We start from the raw sequence: 22,094 nt of genomic DNA, 5'->3' as shown, positions 1-22,094 counted from the left end.
TAAGTAAAAACTCAAGTGCATTCAACTTCATATATAATTGATAGTTGAGAATTATTAAATAATTTAAATAATTTAACTAAATTTTTATCTAATAACTCTTTGTTATTAACTTTACATAAGTACTTGAATTTTCACAATATTTTTATCAATATAAATTTATCTTATAAGTTTATTTTATGAGTAATTTTTTAGTATTTTAAAATTTTTTGAATCTTTTTTATATTTTATTTTTCTTAATGTTTTAAAATTAATAGAAATATTAACTTAAAATTACGAATATCAATCTATTCTTTTGTGATATTTCGCTAGTGAACGTGAAAAATAATAATCATTTCGTAGTTTGTCATATTTCACACTAAATATGCAAAATCCATTTAAAAAATATTCCACTTATTTCATTATCATATTCATACCTACAAAATTTTTTTTTTCAATCTTTACACATTTTCTTAAATAATATACATTTTATTTAAATAAAAAACCGTAATTTTGTTTATAGAAATTCTTTAGTAACAATAAATTGAAATACAAACCAAACTTTTTGACCCTCTTTTTTCCTGAAAATGTTTCAAAACCCCAAAACCCCAAATCTATGTATAACAGATGTTGCATTCATTCACCGCTTCATTCTTCAGGGTTTCTCTCTTCCTCATGGCTTCCAATTCCAAACCTCAACGTCTCCATCAAAGTAAATCTCTCTCTCTCTCTCTCTCTCTCTCTCTCTCTCTCTCTCTCATTGAGTCACTAACATTGAAAAAATGAAAAGTTACGCTTTTTTTGGGGGATTTCGGTTGTGGCAGTTGCAGGTGGTAACGTTCAAGCTTCAACGGTAAAGAGGGCAAGAACTATGGCTACTGAGTCAGCAATGAAGGCTCCTTTCACCAAATATGTTGAATATCTCAATGACCTTGTAAGTATTCTTATTGATTTCATACCCTACTTTAACTATTTTGCTCTTGTTTCATTCGAAGTTTCAATTTTTTCTTTTTGATGATTCGTTATTTTAGTTTGTACGACACTCTGATAGATTTTCAGTAGCTAGTGGAAATTGAGTTGAACTTAGCTGAAGTGTAAATATTCAGGTGCATAAATTTATAATTTATTTTTAGATGATGTATATTTGAAGCATTATGAAGTGTTTAGGAAGTGATTGAGGGATCACTGGAAGGTTTAATTGGCAATATCATGTTATTCATAGCATTTTGTTTTCTAAATAATTATATTTACTTGAATTGAAATGAAAATTTCTCTCTCCAAACTTATGCTTGGGAGAGTGGTGAACTGTTTGATCATTGCATTAGAAATGGGAGTTTTGGGATATTAAATTAGAATCACTGATTGTTTTTGTTTGTTCTTCTCTCCAACACCCCAACTCAGAAACACGCTCTAAAGGATTAGTGCTTTGAAGTGGGAGGGTTTGTTTATGTAGGAAGCATTGCACAACAGACAAGCTCACCTAAAATGTTGTGTTACTAGTTTACTTTCTCAAGAGTAGTGGTTTCAATTCATTCTGGATGTTTAGAATTGATAAACTTAGCACACACAACGTGGCCCTTTAAGAAAATTCTTTCAATGATGATATCTTGAAACATGCTTTATCTTAATAGGCATGTTGAAAAACATATGGATATCGAGAAGCCGTGCATGTTCTGTATACACTGCTCATTGTTTGTAACTTATGTTTGTAGAATGAGAAACGGGAAAGAGTGGTTAAAGCAAGTCGTGACGTAACAATGAACAGCAAAAAAGTCATATTTCAAGTTCACAGGTTAGCTTTCGCTTTTCCATTCTTCTCTCTCTGTTTCTCTCTTGTGCCGTGTGAATGATTGGTTGGATATTTTAGGATCTTCAACTGATTCAAGTGCCGTCTCGGATCAGCTAAATTACATAAACATGATCGTTATGCGGCCTTTGTTTTGATTATTTTTGCCAATGCTTTATTATATATACTTTCAATTGGTCATCTGAATCAACTTCTCATTTTGTTCCCTGGATGTACTACAATGAGTTTATTTTCTATTAGTAGTAAGTTTATCTTAATAATCACATTATCCTCATATTCAGACTTTATACATATCCGTTGCTTTCCTTTGTTCTTTGTTAAATCTGTGAACAGTGTGAGTTTTAAAATGTTCTATCTTAATTAAAACAAAAAAAAAATTATAAGAAATGTGAAACCAAAATCTACTTGTGATGGCTACTGATTTATTCTTTCATGTAATGTTGATCTTTCTGATATTATTGGCAATATTTTATTTTAATGTCTTAACTAGGATGAGTAAGTATAATAAAGAGGAAGTACTTCAGAAAGCTGAAAAGGATCTAGCAGCAGTGACAAATCAGTACATGTCTCGATTAGTCAAAGAATTGCAGGGTACCGATTTTTGGAAGCTACGACGAGCATACTCACCTGGGGTATGCTTAATGTAACTTTTTTATTGGTTGAGGACAAAAATACTTTCATCTGATACATGCCTTTGGTGTTTGTAGATACAAGAGTATGTTGAAGCAGCTACTTTCTGCGGTTTCTGTAAAAATGGAACGCTTTTGACGCTTGACGAGATAAACAACACATTGTTACCACTTAGTGATCCATCACTTCAGCCTCTACAAATAAATATCCTTGACTATCTATTAGGGGTGAATATATTTTTCCCTTTAATTTATTATCCATGTCAGTGACTTATTTATGCTGTTAATAGAATATTAGTAGATATAACACATACACTAACACCATATAACAATATGTTGCCATTCAAAGAGATTATTACAAGTGCTTGATTTGTTTATAATGAATATAACCAATTATGTTGGCCTTCTTTCTAAATACAGTTATATGATTTTTATAGAACATGAAATATGCTTTAAATCAAATTGTGATTTTCCCCCGACGCTGTTTTTTGAAGGTGCTGAACATTTTCTTACAGCTTGCAGATTTGACTGGAGAACTGATGCGTCTGGCTATCGGTAGGATATCAGATGGTGAGCTTGAATTCGCTCAGAAGATATGCAGATTTGCACGTGATATATACAGGGAGCTTACGCTTGTAGTGCCACATATGGATGATAGTCATGATATGAAGACAAAGATGGAAATAATGCTCCAAAGTGTCATGAAAATAGAGAATGGTAATGTTAGCAACACTGAAAATTTCATTCTATAAACTTTTATGCCTTAAATTTAAAAGTCTTGCTTGAGTCACGAAGAGAGTAATATAGCAATTGATGGAGAAAGAAAAAGGTTAAACTACTTTTGGGGTCATTTTCTTATAGTTTCATTGTATTTTCAGTTAGGTCCTTAAAATTTAGAAGTTTGTAATAAAGTCTTATATTGTATAAAAGTTTTCAATTAGGGTCCTATAATTTGAAGAAAACCTTGGAGCAATGGTTGAATTGTCTCCGTGTGACTTCAAAGTCACTAGTTTAAGCTGTGGAATCAGCCACCTGATGCAATTATCAGGTTCAGGTTAGACTGCCTACATTATTCTCTTTGGGTGCTGTCTTTCCTCGGACTTTACGTTAATGTGGGATGCTTGTATGCCGGGCTGCCCTTTTTTAGGGACCTATATGTTAAACATTTGTAGTTCCAATGATTTAAAAATTTATATTTAAGTCCCTCAAATATTTTTTAGCCAAGTTATTTTATTTTGAAAATTTTGTGATATAGCCTCTAGATGATAAAAAAAAGTGCTCTGTTCTCTTAAGTCAACCCTTAAGTGCTTGATGTTATTCCTGCATACATGTACTTGATGCTTATCAGAAGTGTATCTTCTTAATTTTTATAATGTATTTACATCTAGAGTTGTTCTTGCCCTTTAATTATGATGCGTGCATGAATGATGATAATGATGATTTCTACCTATGCATTCTCTACTCATATAATGAACTTTTTAGTTTGTCTTGAAAATGTTTCAGATCTTCTAATGTATTCAACTTTCACCCAAAATCTTGCTAACAAATGTTTCTTAATGTAGCTTGCTTTAGTGTTCATGTGAGAGGATCAGAGTATATTCCACTCCTTGGATCCGATGATCCGGGTTCTTTCTTAGTTGGAGTCGCAGATATCGAACTATGAGGTATGTCAATTCTTCTGTCGCCATCTTCCTTCATTTAAGTTGCCAATTTTCTATTTAACGATTTCCAACGAAGCCGGAGTTTACATATAACAGCAATCCATTGAATGTTTAAATTTTTAAGGTTGATATCACTGCACTAAATCAATATCAACAATATCGGCAAGGAAATTTTGCACTTTGTTCTCATCAAACATGGCACGAACAGTTGCGCCATTTTATTGGTAAAGTTTGAGCTGACCGCATAATCTTAGGGTTAGCTTGTACTAGATATTTTGAGATTAAAGAAATCATTGACAGGAAGTTTGAATTATGCAATGATATTAACATCCATGTTCCTTTCTACTTTATCACAAAATCTAGTAGCTATACATCATTGTGTCTATGTCTTCGTTTTGGCATTTAATCCATATAACTAACTAATTAAGCATAAATTAGCCATTGTAGAGTAGTATTTAGAATCTAATTGGTTGTAAATGTTTCTAAAGCAATAGTTAAAAAAATTCTCTTAGAAAATTGTTTCACTATTTACCATTTCAGTTTCAGAGTTGAAACTTTCCTGCACCTAAGTTTTCTTGTTATTATTATTATTATTAGAAAAAAAATTATTTGGCCCTTGTAATATCTTTTTCAATTAGATATAAACACAAGCTTTTATAAATATTTGTTGTTTTAAACCCTATTGTTATTTGTTGTGTTTATTTTGCCATTGCACTAGACCAATATATTAGTTTCAAGTCACTAAAGAGTTATGATAATATCTACCCAAAAAGAAAAGCAGTTTTCATAATGCAGGTTTTCTGAAACTAAATCACTGTATTTTCAGAATTGAATATCATACATGAGATGGAAAATTAACACTAAATTATACAATTAGTATTGACAACAAATGGTAATAATTTATATTTTTATTATTGCTAGCTACTTTAGCATTAAAAATAAAAAAGGAGGGATAATAGACATGCTAGTATTTATTAATCTATTTTAGTTTTGTTTTAAAAAAAAAAAAAACTCTTTTTTAACCTCTCCGCATGAGCAACTAAGAAGTATAACAAGGCACAAAAAGAAAAATATAAGGGAAATTTAATTCACTATTGATGCTTCATCATAATGAGTATTTCAAAGACAAATTAACATATGCCTCACTAGAGAATCTTAAACCCTAAACTTAAATTCCTAGGTTATATTAAGTTGCAATTTGCAACAATAATTAATTATATCCTCACCCAAGCAAGCTAAAACGTTAACCCATGTTTAGCCAAAGTATTTTCAATAATTGTGTCCAATTTCTGAATCTTTTGAGTAGTGAGATAGTTTTTCCAATCACCAATTTTACCACGACGAAAGAAAACTTTAGCTTCTGCACCATTTGGTAATTTTCCATTCTTATTCACCTCTAAATTGCTTAGGTTATCAAAGCTACACAAGTTCAAGATATCATCCACCATGCCCTTAGATAACTCTTCTTTAGAAAATGGACATCCTATAAACTTAGCTAATTCTTTCAAAACCAATTCAGGATGCAATTTCATTTTCTCAAATGTTAGAATCATTATCTTGTCCGACCTTTTCAAGCTTTCTTTCTGATACCCTAATGCATGCTCCCAAAACGGTCCGAACGGACTGACTCCCCTACAGAACTGCTTGAACGATTCATCAATTGACCTAGTTTCTGGCCCAAGTTTGTTTGTAAAATGCCATAGCGAAACGAATACATCTTTAGGATCTCTACAAAGATACACTATCTTACAATTTACATTCTTAATTGATTCTGGCAAAGACACAAAAGGAAGATGAGTAGATAATAATCTCGGAGAGGGAATTGAATCAAGGTTAGGAACAAAGTCTTTTTTAGAATAGAGACTAATCTCTAAAAAGGGTACAAGAAGATGAGGGTTGTTAGTAAGCAAAGGATGATTCTTTTGAGCATTTGGATATTTGTGGCGGTTTAGCAATGCAAATGCTAAAGCTTTGATCCAAGTTGATCCTGATTTGGGAGTTGTAACAAGGATGATATCTTTTTCTTTGGCTTTAAAGTGTTTTTGGAGAGATAAGACTCCTTGAATGTGCTTAGTGTCATACCAAAAACCTTGGTATTTGTATATGTTCCTTGAAAGCCATCCTTGCTCTTTTGGCAAGGTTGATACCAATCCCTTCCATTCTTTACTTAATAAGTAGTCTTCTTCTTTTTCTTCTTCTTCAACACATTTGATCACATTATTAGAGAGTTGAGCCATTGCCATTTTGATAAGTCTCTAGGGTTGAATTTATGCATGTATGATGATGTTTCTAAGGTTCACCTTCATCTCTCATTATATATGAACTAGTATTGCTATTTGTATCTTATTAAATTTAGATAAATAATTCTTTTAATATATCACTTTATTTAAATGGACAATTTATATTTGGATAATCTTATATAGGAAGAGCATTTGCTATTTATCAATGTATTAAACATAAAACATAATTTATATTTAGACAACTAATGTTTTAATATATCACTTTATTTAAATAGATAATTATTTAGGATAGAGAAAGATAGACAAACTAAAAAAGAAAAGAAGCCTTAGACATAAAAAGATTAGATTGGGTTAAAAAAAATTAGGGCTATAAATTCCTAATAGCAACCTCCTCCTGAAAATAATAACAAAACATCCCCTGTTTCTTACCAAAAAAAAAAAAACATCCCCTGTTTATGATAGATCTCTCCTTGATATTCTCCAGTGCTATTATGATTATTCATTCAAATTGCATCACATAATAATACAAGAATATCTTGCTCAAACATAAGGTGTTGGCTCACAAATAATCCTTCAAGCACTATTATATGTCAAAATTAAACCACTTTCATGCCAAAGACAAATGATATTATCATCCCTGTTACCCTTCCAAAAAAATCAAGCACAACCTGGTTTAAGAGTCAACTTGTAAGATATAGTGTATCTATATATGTATGTAGGGATCCTTAGCATAGCATTTCGTAAACAAGCTTAGCTTAGAATTTGGAGAAAGTTTGATAAAATGTTTGTTTTTATTTTCTATTATGTTTTCGCTTCATTGTTATATATGCTCGAATTTTTTTTCCCACATTTTGGCCTGTTAAGATTTTGGTCTTTCAAAAGGAGAATTTATTTTAGGAACTAAAAGAATACTTTATCCTTAATACTATTCGTAACAATGGAGACTATTTAAAACTGGTGATTGGTTCAAACATTTTTTGTTAATTTTTCATGGTATCTTTCAATTTGACAGACTAAAGACTAATCTGTCACAGATCAAAACTTCATTTAAAGATTTACTGCTGGCTAATGAATTGCTGTATGTGCAAAGCGGGTAAAGAGCATGAAATTAAAGGGACATGCAAGCTTTGCGAAACGGTTTTAAATTGTTGTTAGTGTTTGTGTATATATATATATATATTAGCAGAAAATCTATGGTTTGATTTTTCTAAGACTTGCTAAAACAATAAGAATGAAAATTTATAAGGATAAGGTCGCAAGAAGTAGTTGTAAAATATTATCAGTTTTCAATTTTTCTATATATTTACTACTTTTAAGATTGTGCAAAGAAAATGTAAAAATAGAAAAAGAAAATTAGTATAATCATATTTTTCGTTTTCTCCTTAAAAGAAAAAAAAATTTCTAAAAGAAACATTGAAAAAAAATAAAAATTAAAATATAAATCAAATAAATGACAATATTATATAGTTAGCATAATTTAATTTACTGAGAATTCAAGTGTAATCAACTTCACGTAAAATTGATTTTTATTATTTTCCAAGCATATATATAAGGTGAAAATTCAAGTGTAATCAACTTCACGTAAAATTGATAATTGAGAGTCGCTAGATGAAAATTTAGTCAAATCATTTAACGATTTTCGACTGTCAATTTCATGCGAAGTTAACTACACCTGAGATTTCACTCACGGCTGGTTCTACTATGGGGAAAGAATAATACGGTCCTTTAAGGACTTGAGAGGTTTTATAAAATAAAAAAGTTGTAGGGGTTGATTTATAAATAAAGATGAGTTGAGAAAAATTTGGTTGCTTCACTCAAAAAAATGAAAATGAAATTTTGGGTTTTCAAATGGCGGGAACAGTGCCTTTCTGTTTTCCCGTTTCTTCTTTTCGTTAGTTCTCCTATGTTCTAATATTATGCTCATCTTAACTGGGCTTTTTTTAAAATAAATAATTTATTTATTTTAATTATCAAAATAAATAATTGGTAGCGTATTTATTAATTTAAATAGATGATTTATCTTTTTTATTATTTAAAATAGACTGTTTAACTTTTTTATTATGTTAAATTGTTCATCTTTCCTATTATTTGAAACGTTCTATTTTTAAGAGTTTGGTCCAATTTTAAATTATTTTTGTGTCCACTCTGATAAGAGGACACAGAGACACTAACAAGAGACACATTTTATTTTTTATTTTATTATTTTTTAATTTATTATAATTATATTTTTTATTATTATATTTTTTTCCAAATTTATTAATTAAAAAATGATAATAATTTAAATTTTTATAAACTGTGCTAGTTTATCATCAAATAAAATATAATTCGAAGTCTTGTCTCATCCTATTTTAAAAACCAAATACAGCTAAGCCGACGGAAGATCCTTCGCGGTAATGAGCTCCATTTAAGGGTTTGCCGCTGGTCAATGGGTTGCTGTATGAACAAGGCGAGATTCGAACCCCCGACACTTGCTTAAGCGGACTAGTGAGCTAAGCACTAGACCAACTCAACTTGGTTTATTATTATTATATTATTATTATTATTATTATAGTGGACACTTTTGCTTGTGAGTTTTTTTTTCTTGTTTATAATTTGTTTTATGAGTTTTTTTTTCATAAAAGAGTAAGTAGTAGCGTTACAATTTTGTTAACCAGTGTCCAATATTAGTTTAAAATATTTGTTCTTTATACACGTCTGTTAAAAGTCCAAGTTACAAAAAAAAACCCATAAACTTAACCCTTTCTTAATTACATCTAAATAACAATGCTTTCATTAATGATTGAGGCTTCTTTATAATTATTATAAACTTTGGGTAAGAATATAAATACACATACTAACCTGTATGAATATGATTGATTAACAACCACACATTTAGAATCAAATTAAAGTATCTTTTAAGGACCACCTGATATTTTCACCACCATAGCCAAATCCTTCACTTATATATAAACATGTGTTTTCAGTTAGACATATCAATGTGTGCACATCATACAAAAAATGTCATCACAGCTTGGTCAACCGTCTCTTGTGCCAAAACACTTGCAAGATGATGAAGACTTAAGCCAAGAATGTAGAGACATGATATCAACATTGCCAAAGGAACAAGGTTGGATTGCAAACCATGTCTACCAATACCAAGGATTTTGGTACAACCTTAGGCAGATTCAAGGCCTCCTATCTTGTCAAAAACATTTTCAATCCCATGACATTAATAATGATATCATAATCCTTGCTACCATTCCAAAATCAGGTACTACTTGGCTTAAGGCTTTGACTTTTTCATTACTTAACCGCAACACATATCCAAATACACATGAAAATCACCCTTTGCTCACTACCAACCCTCATGTTCTTGTACCCTTTTTAGAACTCAATCTCTTTGGTAATTTTGATGATGATAAAGTAGAGATTAACCCTAATAACCTTATTGAATCATCATTATTTGCCACTCATCTCGCTTATGTCTCATTGCCGAAATCACTGAAAGAGTCGAGTTGTAAAATAGTGTATCTATGTAGGGATCCGAAAGACACATTTATTTCGCTGTGGCATTTCGCAAACTTAGGCCGGAAACTCAGGTAAAGAAATCGGTTGATGAGTATTTCGAGCAATTTTGTAAAGGAGTGAGTCCATGTGGACCATTTTGGGAGCATGTATTAGGGTATTGGAAAGAAAGCTTGGAAAGGCCAAAGAAAATTATGTTTCTAAGGTATGAAGAAATGAAATTACATCCTACTTTAATTTTGAAAGAATTGGCTGAGTTTATAGGGTGCCCATTTTCCAAAGAAGAATTAGATGAAGGCATGCTTGAAGATATCTTGAAATTATGTAGTTTTGATAATTTGAGTAACTTGGAGGTCAACAAAACCGGAATATCACCACTATTTCATATTGAAAACAAAAGTTACTTTCGCCGAGGTCAAATTGGTGATGGAGAAAAGTTTCTCTCAAGTGAAATGATTGGACGATTGAATAAGATTACAGAAAATAAATTGGTTAAACATGGATTAAGATTTTAGCTTTTATTACACGCTAGTATAGCAATAGAATTAAGTTGTTTGATATGCTATTGTAAACTCTGCAAAATTAAGAAATCCAAGAACTTCTTGTGTTTTTATTTTATGTTTTATTTTTAATGTTTTTACTTTTATAATTTTACGAAAAAAACATTAAAATAAAAGATAAAGATAAAAATTAATTTTTTCAAATAAAATTTTAAAAGCAAAAACACTAGAAATAAACATTACAAACGTTAAAATAAAAAAGCCCTTACATTTTATGTTATTGGTTGAGTTGTTCTTTAAATTTCATGTCCTCTTTTTTTTTTAAGTTAAAAGTGAGACTCGAATTTTAAATCTCTAAATGAGAATAAAAAGATTATACCATTTGAGTCATAGTTCATTTTTTTTCATTATTATTTGTGTATGCATATTGATCTATTATAAATATTAGATGTTTACAAGCATACGATATTTAGATATAGATAAAAAATATAAAATTATGTTTGACATATAAAAATATAAGATATAAATAAAAATATTATATCTTAAAATATTAAATTAGTATATTTTGTATTTTTTATAAAAAAATAAAAAAATATTAAAAAAAATAATTTATTTTTTATTTTTTTATTGTTATTATTAAATTTTTACAATTAAATTTTGTTATTTTATTTTCTTAAATTTTGTACGAAAAAATAAAAAAAATAAATATTTTATTATTTATTTTGTTTTATATTTAATTTATTCTCAAATAAAATATAAAAATAACTTTTTTATCTTTTATCTCTTATATTTTATTTTTAATATCCTATCCTATTCTATCGTCAAAACCAACTATAGTCAGCTTGCATGTTCTCTTATATTTATCTAGTAGTTATCTCCGGATTTTTCTAGTATAATGTACCCAAAAACCATTAATAATGTAACTATTTTTTATATATTTTATTTTGATACTTTATTATTTATATTTCAATCATGGTATACACAAAAATTAATTTTTAAAATTAATTATTAATATAAAATATATATTAAATTATATATATTTATAAATAAATATATAATAATTAATTTTTTAATAATTAATTTTAATATATAAATATAATATTTTTATCTTTTATTATATTCCTGAATTGGGTATATGGGGAACTACAAAAGTGAAATCGAATCTTTTCACTCATTTAATTTTTTAAAGAGTATTTACTCATTTTGTTTTTTACAAATTTTACATTAAACACTTTAGTTTTTAATTAAAATTAATTATTTAATTAGTTTTTAATAATTAATTTTGTCAATAGCTTAGATTCTTTGTTCTGTCAACTCTAACAAAAAATAAAATGATCCCTAACTCTCTTTATTCGGAAACGATGTTGTTCTCTTTCAATTTTTATCATATCTCTCATAATCTTAATAGTCTAATACTACAACTTCAAGTTACAAAATACACACTCTGTAACTTCAATGTTCACATGAAGAAAAATTCTCAACTTATTCTCAAACAATTCATACTCAGAAAACTAATGACTATGTCTCTCAAATACTTGTCGTCTTCAATGGATCCCATGAATCCAGACAACAAGTCCGATTTGTTAAGACCCACCGTTGTCATCGCCATCTCCCTCCTTCTCTGCCTATTATTTCCATGGCCATATATTCTACCACTCCGATCGCTTTCTTCAGCTATTTTTCTCCAAACAAATATTCAGTAATCGCTTCAATTTTAATATGAACGGTGACGACAACATTGTTCGTTGTACTAATAGAGGCGGATTTAGGGGGGACCAGCATAGGCCATGGCCCCCCCTAAATTTTCAAAACTTAAAATACATTATATATAATGATTAAAAGTTTTGACAAATATACTTTCTAGTTCAGTGGAGAAAGAGAGGTATTCTATACTTCAAAACATGGGTTCAACTCTCGTATCATTCATTTAAAATTTATTTTCTTTTGTTCTTTCAAGTTTTTTTTTAATAATTTTTTTATCTATTATTATATAAAAATACTTTAATTTTTATAATAATTTTTAATTGAATGTAATAAAAAATATATACATAAAAATAAATTAGATTAAATTTTATTTTGTATAATATTAAAATCAAAATATATTAAGTGAATTATTTATTAATATGAATATATTTTATATATTATATTTATTAATTTATTTTAAATACATATATTAAAATTATTAGAGAAACAAATTTATATTATTTATGTTATATCTTTTATAATAAGGATAAAAATTAAAATTTTATGAAAAAAAAACTTTGATATAAATGATTTTTTTAAAATTAAATTTAGTTTAAAATAATATTAAAATATACAAATATTTTTTTATTAAAACTTTCAGTTTTAATTTGACACTTTTAATTTTTTTTTTTCGGCCCCCTCTTTATAAGATTTCTGGATCCGCCACTGATCTCCTCCTCACATACGGACACTACTGTTGTCAGTTGTCACCGTCATCGCCTCTATATAAATTAAATAAATAATAAGATTTTAAGTTTTTAGTAATATTAAATATATAAAAAACTTAAAAATGTTCTATTTCATACATAATTAACAAAAAAATATTTAGTGTCTAGATAATAAAATTCTTTTTCGAGCCGTTTGGTTCAAGGGAAATAGGGGAGAAAGAAAATAAAGAGAAAGAAAATGAGTGGAAAATAAAATTTTTTATTGTTTGAATGATCCAAGAAAACTAAGAGAAGAAGAAAAATATAGTGTGGGGCTCATTTAAAAGTTTTCTCTCCAACAATGAGATAAAAATGGATGAAAAAAAAGTACATAATGGTTTAATTATCAATTTGCCCTTTATTTAATATAAATTATAATTTTATATAATATAAATAAGGATATTAATGTAATTTTACTCAATATAATTTTTTTTTTACTTTTTTTTATCCAAATAAAAAAAAAATTTCTCTTATTTTCTTTTCATCATTTTCTCTTCATCCAAACAACACACATAAAAATTTATTTTTTCTCTCATTTTCTTTTTTTTTTTATTTTTTTTCTTCTAATTTTTTTCCAACTATTTTCTATTTTGCATCCAAACATTGCCTTTGGGTATATCATTTATCATCCCATCATCATCGTGAATGATTAAAATAAACTATATAAACCAATGCAGTATGCATCATTTTATTTTTCTTAAATTGTATTAATATTTAGGAATAGTTGCAGCAACCCCACATTGATAGTGATATGACAACTATCACCATAATTCAACTGTGTCATTCCCACATGATAAGGTAGTTAGGACCATTAAATTTTGAAAGGAAAGTTCATTATTTTGGGCAATTATTTAACATGCTGACAAAGTAATTAATTTTATAATATTTAAAATATTTTTATTTAATAATGTAAACAAAAAAATTTAAATAACTAAAAGTAAATAAATAAAAGAAGCATCTTAACAGATTTATTTCATAATTTTAAAATTTGAATTGAATTAATCAATTTAATTAGATTAATCAAAAATCGATCGTAAGACCAATTCAATTCAAATAAAAACTAATTGGTAATGAAACTGATAAAAAATTTTAAAAAATCGATTAAAGAATTAGTTAACTAGTAAAATTGGTATATTTTTTTAGCGTTTAATCGGTATACAATAATATAATATAAAAATATTTTTTATAAAAAAATTATATATTATATATATAAATATATTATTTTATTATAACCAATTCAATTCCAATTAAATTTTTTAATTTTTAATTCTATCAGTTTAATGACGGCTTCGATTTTCAAAACGTCGGTTTATTTTTTTGCTTATATTATTAAACTTAGATTCCATCCTATGAATATGGACAACAATGTGCACCGTAAAACATAACCATATATTCAAACAAAAAATCTCTAGCTAACAATAAAGTTAATGATACAAAAATGGAGGAAGTAATAAGTGGTGAACCCTCCAATCTCCCCAAACTCCTAAAAGATGAAGACTTAAGGCAAGAGTGTAAGGACTTGATGTCAACCTTGCCAATGGAGCCAACATACAAACTCTACCAATACCAAGGTTTTTGGTATGGATCTTGGGCTCTTCAAGGAATCTTATCTTGTCAAAAGCACTTTGAAGCCAATGACAAAGATATCATCCTTGTTACCACTCCCAAATCAGGCACCACTTGGCTTAAGGCTTTGACTTTTGCATTGCTTAATAGGAATAAACATCCACATACACAAAAAAATCATCCTTTGCTTGTTACCAACCCTCATATTCTTGTACCCTTTTTAGAGTCTCTATTCTATGATGAGAAGTATATTGTTTCAAACCTTAGCCAATTTCCCTCTCCAAGGCTACTATCCATTCATGCTCCTTATGTTTCATTGCCGAAATCGGCGAAAGAGTCCAACTGTAAGATAGTGTATCTGTGTAGAGATCCGAAAGATATATCTGTTTCGATGTGGAAATTTATGGAGACGCTTATGCCGGAAATTAGAGGATCCAACTTGTTTGATGAATTTTTTGAGTTGTTTTGTAGAGGAGTGAATCTATATGGACCATTTTGGGAGCATGTGTTGGAGTATTGGAAAGAAAGCTTGAAAAGGCCAGAAAAAATAATGTTTCTAAGGTATGAACAAATGAAATTGCATCCTACTTTGGTTTTGAAAAAGTTAGCTGAATTTTTAGGGTGTCCATTTTCCAAACAAGAGTTAGATAATGGCATGCTTGATGATATCTTAAAGTTGTGTAGTTTTGATAACTTGAGAAATTTGGAGGCGAATAAAAAAGGAACAATATCAATGTTTGGTTTTGATATAGAAAACAAAAGTTTCTTCCGCCGTGGTGAAATTGGTGATGGGAAGAATTTTCTCACAATGGAAATGGTTGAGAAAATAAACACTATTACTCAAAAGAAATTCTCTCAATATGGCCTAAATTTTGAGAATTTTACCATGGTATAATTTATTTTACGCATACGTACTTATTTTGGTTGATTATTGTAATGTATATTAATGAAGCGTTGATGCAGTAAAATTTTAATTTTTTTTTTTATAATTCATTTGATTTTTCCTTTACCCATGTAATTACACCAACAGGTAACCAAGTTTAGATTTATCCTATAGTCAATATGAAAAAGACTAAAATAACCCTAATTTTTGGGGTAAATTGACAAAATTGTTGGTTTAAAAACATGGTTCACAGCTAATATAACATCTAAAGGTGGAACAAAAATAGAAAATAATGGACTTTAGATGGTGTTTCTAAATTCAAATAAATAGAAATTAATGGTTGCATATACATCTAAAATATTCTACTAATAATTGTTGGGTACAACCAATGTTCATTTTTTTTTTCAATAAAAAATACTTTTATTATAGCTATAAATTATTAAAACAATCTAAATATGATGACAAAATTTTAATAGTAAGTCATTCTTATTTATAAAATTATTTTATAATATCTATTTTAATATAGACTCTTAGATCTATGATTTATTAAAGGCTTTAAACATTAACTATATTTAAAAGTCCAAAACATAGTGTCAGCTTTTAATAAAATTAAATAAATAAGACAGATTCAGCCTTCTAAATTTAAGAAAGGCTAGAACGGTTTAATCTTCAATGTGCATTATTTTTTGTATAGATCTACAAAAAAAATTATATTTTTTGTATAGATCTACAAAAAAAATTATATTAAATATGAATGATTAAAAAAAATAGAATAACATGTTCTATTCAAATACAACAATACGTGATAAGCTTCTTATGATATTATATATTATTATTCTATGTGCTTTAGGACTACTAATGTGGTAAATTAAAATTGTAACAGAAACATATATATATATATATATATATATATATATATATATATATATATATATATATATACTATTTGATTAGGCAGCAGGTATACAACAATAATCTAAAGAATTTTAACTAACTTCAATTCTAATAGCTATACAACAATGTGGCATTTTATAGCTAAAAAAAATCTTAACTCTAGGAATAACAACGCAATTCGTATTTATAGATATTCAATCTACACTTATACCTTATTAAAGTATATAATTACCTGACTCTATATTAAACAGGTTTTTATCGGAATAGAAAGAGATCAAATTTAAAATGTACCCATATATATATATATATATATATATATATATATATATATATATATAATTTTTTTTGGATATTATAAAACGAGTATAATAGGGTGATGTTATTACACTAATTTAGTGTAATGCATTGATATGAAAGTTATCATTGTCACAAAAAATTGTGATTAACAATTTTAGAAAGAAACAAAAAATAAAATAAAATGTAATTAACGATTTTAAATAGACTAATTTTTTTTTTAGAATTTTTGGCACTATAAAATTAGTAGTCTCAGATTCAGACATTAATTTCAGTCGTTAATCAATAATCCAACGATTCTTAATTTTTCTCCCACCTTTTCTCTCTTTACTGAATTTGTTATTAACAATTTATTTTAATTTTTTTTAAAAAAATAATCTCAAAATCAAACTGGACTTCTCAAAGTTGATGCTCAATCCAGACATAATTTCAAAACACCTTAATAGTCTCTTGTAGTTTTTTACTGTTTCCTCTTCCAATGGGCAGAATAATATAGTGTCATCAGCAAATTAGAGATGCGATAACTCTACATTATCCCTTCCGACTGAAAGAGGAGTTATTCTCTATTTCTTTCTGCCTTCCCAATCATCCTATTCAACACATCTACAACAAGCACGAACAGAAATGGTGATAAATGATCGCCTTGCCGGAGTCCCCTTTCCATCTTGAACGGTTTCCAAGGTGACCCATTGACCATTATGGAAATAGATGCTGTCCTAATACACTATCTAATCCATACCCTCCATCTTCTACCGAACTCCATCTTTTCTAGCACAATATCAACAAAGTTCCACTTGATTCTGTCATAGGCTTTCTAGAAGTCCAGTTTGATGATTGCTGACGCCCTTCTCTTTAGTTTTAGCCATTGTACTATTTCACATGCTATTAAAGCTCCATTGTGTATCCTCCTACCCTTCACAAAAGCACTATATGATTCATCAACTAATTCCGACATTACGCTCCTCATTCTTCTTGTCAACACTTTTGATATCACCTTATAAATGCATCCAACCATACTGATCGGTCTGAGGTTCTTTATCTCCTTTGCACCTACAAATTTTGATGCCAGTGCTACCCAAGTAACATTAGAGCCTGCTGGTAGCCTTGCCGTCTCAAAAAAGTTGTCACAACTTTAGTAAACTCCACTCCAATCTCCTCCCAGCACTGTTTTATAAAGTTCATGTTGTATCCGTTACTACCCGGTGCCTTAGATGATTCGCAATTCCATACTGCCTCCTTTATTTCCTCCTCCGACGGTAACACTTCTAACGCTTGAGCTTCCTCCGTCTCCAACCGATTGACTATACCATCTTGAAAGCTAATATTTGGCGAAGCTTTCTGTTGGTACAATTTCCTATAAAAATTCCTAGTGGCAACTTTAATTCTTGCATGATTTCTTATCAGTCTCCTATTAATCACCAGAGACTCAATTCGGTTATTCCTTTTTCTTGCCGATGCGATATTGTGAAAATATCTTGTGTTCCGGTCCATTTCCTTAGCATGTCGACATCTAGGTATTTGCTTCCAATAAATATCTTGACTCGTATACCATACCTCACAACATCTTACTAACGCCTTTCTTCTTGCTTCTACCGTACCGTCATATATCCCGTTACTAACCATATCATCTACTTTCTTGATCCAGTCCTCAAATATTTTTATCTTCCCAGCTATATTCCCAAAGTGCTGCCTGTGCCATCTCCCCAGTGGTTTCGACAACGCCTTCAACTTATCCAAAAATTGTGCATCTCCCAAACTCCTCCATTATTCCTTCATCATCCTTAGGAAGCCTTCATGTGTGAACCACGAGTCTAGGCTTCGAAAAGGTCTTGGAACCTGGGCTATTCTTCTATCTTCCACTATCAAAGGGCAATGATCTGATAACCCTCTTGGCCCTCCTGTAAGTCGAATATCCGAGTACGTGTCTAACCACTCCATACTAACCAGGCTTTTATCAATACGGCTATAAGATTGACCTCTAAACCATGTAAACTTGCGATCATTAAGAGTCAAGTCCATCAACTCCATATCATTTATCCACGCTTTGAATTCTTCAGCAGTTGCTGACAAGCTAGTCGCCCCTTTCCTTTCCTCTGTATGCACAACTTCATTGAAGTCCCCCAAGTAACAAAAAGTAATTCCTCCCATAGTAGAAGTTTTTCATCTCTCACATGCAGTCCATATACCAGAAAAACATCACAGTGAAAGTTATCTCTAGTCAGCATTCCTTCTACACATAACCACTACCTATCTCCTTTGTAGCAGTTTATCAATTTAAAAACAGATTCATCCCATATTAACAGTAAACCTCCCGATGCTCCAATTGAATTAATACACTCCCAACTAGCTCTATCATTACCCCAAATATTTGCTACGTCAAATTTATTCACCACCTCTTTTTTTGTTTCTGTCAAACCCAACATATCAACTCTATATTTATTTTTAAAGTTTTTTTTATCATATTGAATTTTGCAACTCCTCTTAAATTAACCCATAACATTCCAAGAGCTTATAATCATTTATAAATTTTATTACACACATGTTTACGGATTTTTGGACGACTTCTTCTGATTTTCTCTTTTTGTTTTGCCTGTCTCCGTTTCATGGCTATTACTTCATTTTGTTCTTGAAGGGCTGCTATTATGTCCTCTTCATCACTGCACGGGATCGTCCCTGATTCTACCGCCAACTTCCAAGCCTCTTTGTTCTCTGCAATTTCTTCTTCCTGACTCTGGATTTGTATGCCACTGTACATCGCCAAGCCTTCATTCTTACCCGCCTCTGGGTCAGTCTCTTGTTCTACCTGATCGTTGTTTTCCCCTCTCTGTCCATCACTGTTTGTTTCTCCCAGTCCCGCGTCCAAGGAAATACCCCCCACATCGTTGGGTTCCGGTCCCTCCTGGTTTGCTTTAGTCATCCGTCTTCCTGCCGTCTCGTTCCCTTCGATATTCCTTCTCTAAAGGTACCCTTCTTCAAGATAGTGTGATGTTGTGATCTTCTCATGGGTCCGGTCTTGGTTCTCCTTGTTTCGTGCAAAATTCTTGCCGGCAAGGGACAAAGCAGCTTTGTTAGCACCGGCATCCTGCCCATCATTTGCTGTGTCATCCCCGGCTCCCTGCGCTACACAGCATTGACCTTGTGCGGCTTCATTCTCACCCTGACTCACCTCGTCTTCTCTTCCACGCTGCAGCTGGTTACCAACATGGAGGCATGCTTCACTCAATGTTCCTCCATTCCACCGGGTTATGTTCTCTATTGGGTCATTCCTATTCGGTTTGGACTTGGCAAGCCCAATGCTCCATTCCTTCAAAAAAGCCTTGTTCTTCTTATATTTGCCTTCCTTTATTTTTGACACATTGGCCAATGTGCCATAAACCCAAACAGCTCCCTTCCATGAATATTTGAGGACTCATTTTGAACCCCTACATAATTGCACGAGAATGTGCCCTCCGAGTCAATCTCCTGTATAATTGCATCGGGCCCACCAATATTTCCTTCCCCTTTGTTAACGCTTGATCATTACTCTCATAATGACAATTTGAAATCTGAAAATTCCATTCATTCAAATCAGAAGCCAAAATCACGACTTTGCCCTTATCTTGTTCGTCATTCAATCGATTCTCCACCATAAGCCCCGCCACTGGATCCAAGCTTGCCATCATCGGCTCAACACCACTATCGACTACATCCCTTATATCAACATGCTGCACATCTTCTCTGACCACTATGCGCTTCTCTCTTTGGTCGGTCTTCTTTTCTGCAAAACATTCTTCTCGATACACCTCTTCAGCTGCCTCTTTCACTAGAACGTCAAACTCGCTCGCACCGATGGTAACATGAATTCACTCGTTGATCATATCGAACATACATGCATCTATCAATACGCGACCAACACTAAACAAGTTACACGATTCTGTTAATTTATTGCACTTTACCATCTCAATGGACTAAATTCCCATTTTGGTCCTTGAGATTTACGCGATTACTCATTTTAGTCTCCGAAATTCTAAGTTACCTATACTGGTCCTCCAGATTTAAGTTTGGGCACCAATATGGTTGATGAGCGGATAATTTATACGTTTTTTGGCATTGTTTTTATATAGTTTTTAGTAAGTTTGAGCTACTTTTAGGGACGTTTTCATTAGTTTTTATGTTAAATTCACATTTCTGGACTTTACTATGAGTTTGTGTGCTTTTCTGTGATTTCAGGTAAATTCTAGCTGAAATTGAGGGACTTGAGCAAAACTCTGAAGAAGGCTGACAAAAGGACTGCTGATGCTATTGGAATCTGACCTCCCTGCACTCAAAATGGATTTTCTGGAGCTACAGAACTCCAAATGGCGCGCTCTCAACGGCGTTGGAAAGTAGACATCCAGAACTTTCCAGCAATATATAATAGTCCATACTTTATTCGGAGATTGACGACGTAACTTGGCGTTGAATGCCAAGTACATGCTGCTGTCTGGAGTTAAACGCCAGAAAAACGTCATGATCCGGAGTTGAACGCCCAAAACACGTCATAACTCGGAGTTCAACTCCAAGAGAAGCCTCAGCTCGTGGATTGATCAAGCTCAGCCCAAGCATACACCAAGTGGGCCCCGAAAGTGGATTTATGCATCAAATACTTACTCATGTAAACCCTAGTAGCTAGTCTAGTATAAATAGGATAAGTTACTATTGTATTAGACATCTTTTGACAGTTTAATCTCTTGAATATTCGGTCACTTGATCATGGAGAGGGCTGGCCATTCGGCCATGCCTGAACCTCTTTCACTTATGTATCTTCAACGGTGGAGTTTCTGCACACCATAAATTAAGGGTGTGGAGCTCTGCTGTACCTCAAGTATTAATGCAATTCTATTTTCTTTTATTCAAATCTCCCTTATTCTTATTCCAAGATATTCATTCGTACCCAAGAACATGATGAGTGTAATGATGAAAGTGACGATCATTATCATTCTCACTTATGAACGCACGTGATTGACAACCACTTCCGTTCTACATGCAACAGAGCTTGAATGTGTATCTCTTAGATTCCCCAACAGAATCTTCGTGGTATAAGCTAGATATATGGCGGCATTTATGAGGATCCGGAAAGTCTCACCTTGTCTGTGGTATTCCGAGTAGGATCCTGGGAATCTGGAAGGTCTCACCTTGTCTGTGGTATTCCGAGTAGGATTCCGGTAATGAATGACTGTGACGTGCTTCAAACTTGCAAGTGCTGGGCGTTAGTGACAGACGCAAAAGAATCAAGGGATTCTATTCCAGTAGGCGCAGGAACCAACCAGTGATTAGCCGTGCTGTGACAGAGCGCGTGAGCGTAGTTTTCACTGCGAGGATGGGATGTAGGCATCAACCATGGGTGATGCCTCCAGACGATTAGCCATGCGAGTGACAGCCGCATAGGATCATTTTCCCGAGAGGATTGAAAGTAGCCACCGCTGATGGTGAACCCCTATACACAGCTTGCCATGGAAAGGAGTAAGAAGGATTGAGTTGAAGCAGTAGGAAAGTAGGCGTCCTTGAGCCATACAGTATCTCCATTCGCTTGTCTGAAATTCCCACTATTGATTTACATAAGTATTTCTATCCCTTTTATTTATTTTATTTATCCAATTTAATTCCATTTGACTCTATGATTCCACTCACTAACTGAGATCTACAAGATGACCATAGCTTGCTTCATACCA

The 22,094-nt window shown here is 31.2% G+C and overlaps 4 protein-coding genes across 7 annotated transcripts; 3 read left to right on the top strand and 1 right to left on the bottom strand.

Moving 5' to 3' along the window:
- Positions 1–324: 324 nt before the first annotated feature.
- Positions 325–9,008, top strand: LOC112795764 (uncharacterized). Of its 4 annotated transcripts, none has more exons than XM_025837909.3 (8): positions 325–688; positions 767–910; positions 1,689–1,768; positions 2,274–2,415; positions 2,491–2,640; positions 2,928–3,129; positions 3,975–4,076; positions 4,198–4,458. In XM_025837909.3, the coding sequence occupies exons 1-7, from the start codon at positions 593–595 to the stop codon at positions 4,073–4,075; spliced, it is 915 nt and encodes a 304-aa protein (XP_025693694.1). In that variant the 5' UTR covers positions 325–592; the 3' UTR covers position 4,076; positions 4,198–4,458. The 4 variants fall into 4 exon arrangements, with proteins under 4 accessions (XP_025693694.1, XP_072093371.1, XP_025693709.1 ...); XM_072237270.1 differs by lacking the exon at positions 4,198–4,458 and adding an exon at positions 8,679–9,008 and having other exon boundaries at positions 393–688; positions 801–910; XM_025837924.3 differs by having other exon boundaries at positions 393–688; positions 801–910.
- Positions 5,309–6,316, bottom strand: LOC112802067 (cytosolic sulfotransferase 12-like). Its single transcript, XM_025845110.1, has one exon. It carries the CDS (start codon positions 6,314–6,316, stop codon positions 5,309–5,311), a length of 1,008 nt encoding a protein of 335 aa, XP_025700895.1.
- Positions 9,009–9,310: 302 nt separating the features above from the next.
- Positions 9,311–9,895, top strand: LOC112801991 (cytosolic sulfotransferase 12). The gene has a single exon (XM_025844999.1). It carries the CDS (start codon positions 9,311–9,313, stop codon positions 9,893–9,895), a length of 585 nt encoding a protein of 194 aa, XP_025700784.1.
- Positions 9,896–14,119: 4,224 nt separating this feature from the next.
- Positions 14,120–21,274, top strand: LOC112795754 (cytosolic sulfotransferase 12). Its single transcript, XM_025837896.3, has 3 exons — positions 14,120–14,894; positions 19,037–20,235; positions 20,614–21,274. The coding sequence occupies exons 1-2, from the start codon at positions 14,206–14,208 to the stop codon at positions 19,131–19,133; spliced, it is 786 nt and encodes a 261-aa protein (XP_025693681.2). The 5' UTR covers positions 14,120–14,205; the 3' UTR covers positions 19,134–20,235; positions 20,614–21,274.
- Positions 21,275–22,094: the final 820 nt, after the last annotated feature.

Source organism: Arachis hypogaea, chromosome 1 (assembly GCF_003086295.3).
Source record: "Arachis hypogaea cultivar Tifrunner chromosome 1, arahy.Tifrunner.gnm2.J5K5, whole genome shotgun sequence".
NCBI classification, from domain to species: Eukaryota; Viridiplantae; Streptophyta; class Magnoliopsida; order Fabales; family Fabaceae; genus Arachis; species Arachis hypogaea.
The sequence above is the reverse complement of the archived record's forward strand: the minus strand, read 5'-3'. Positions and strand labels throughout refer to the sequence as shown.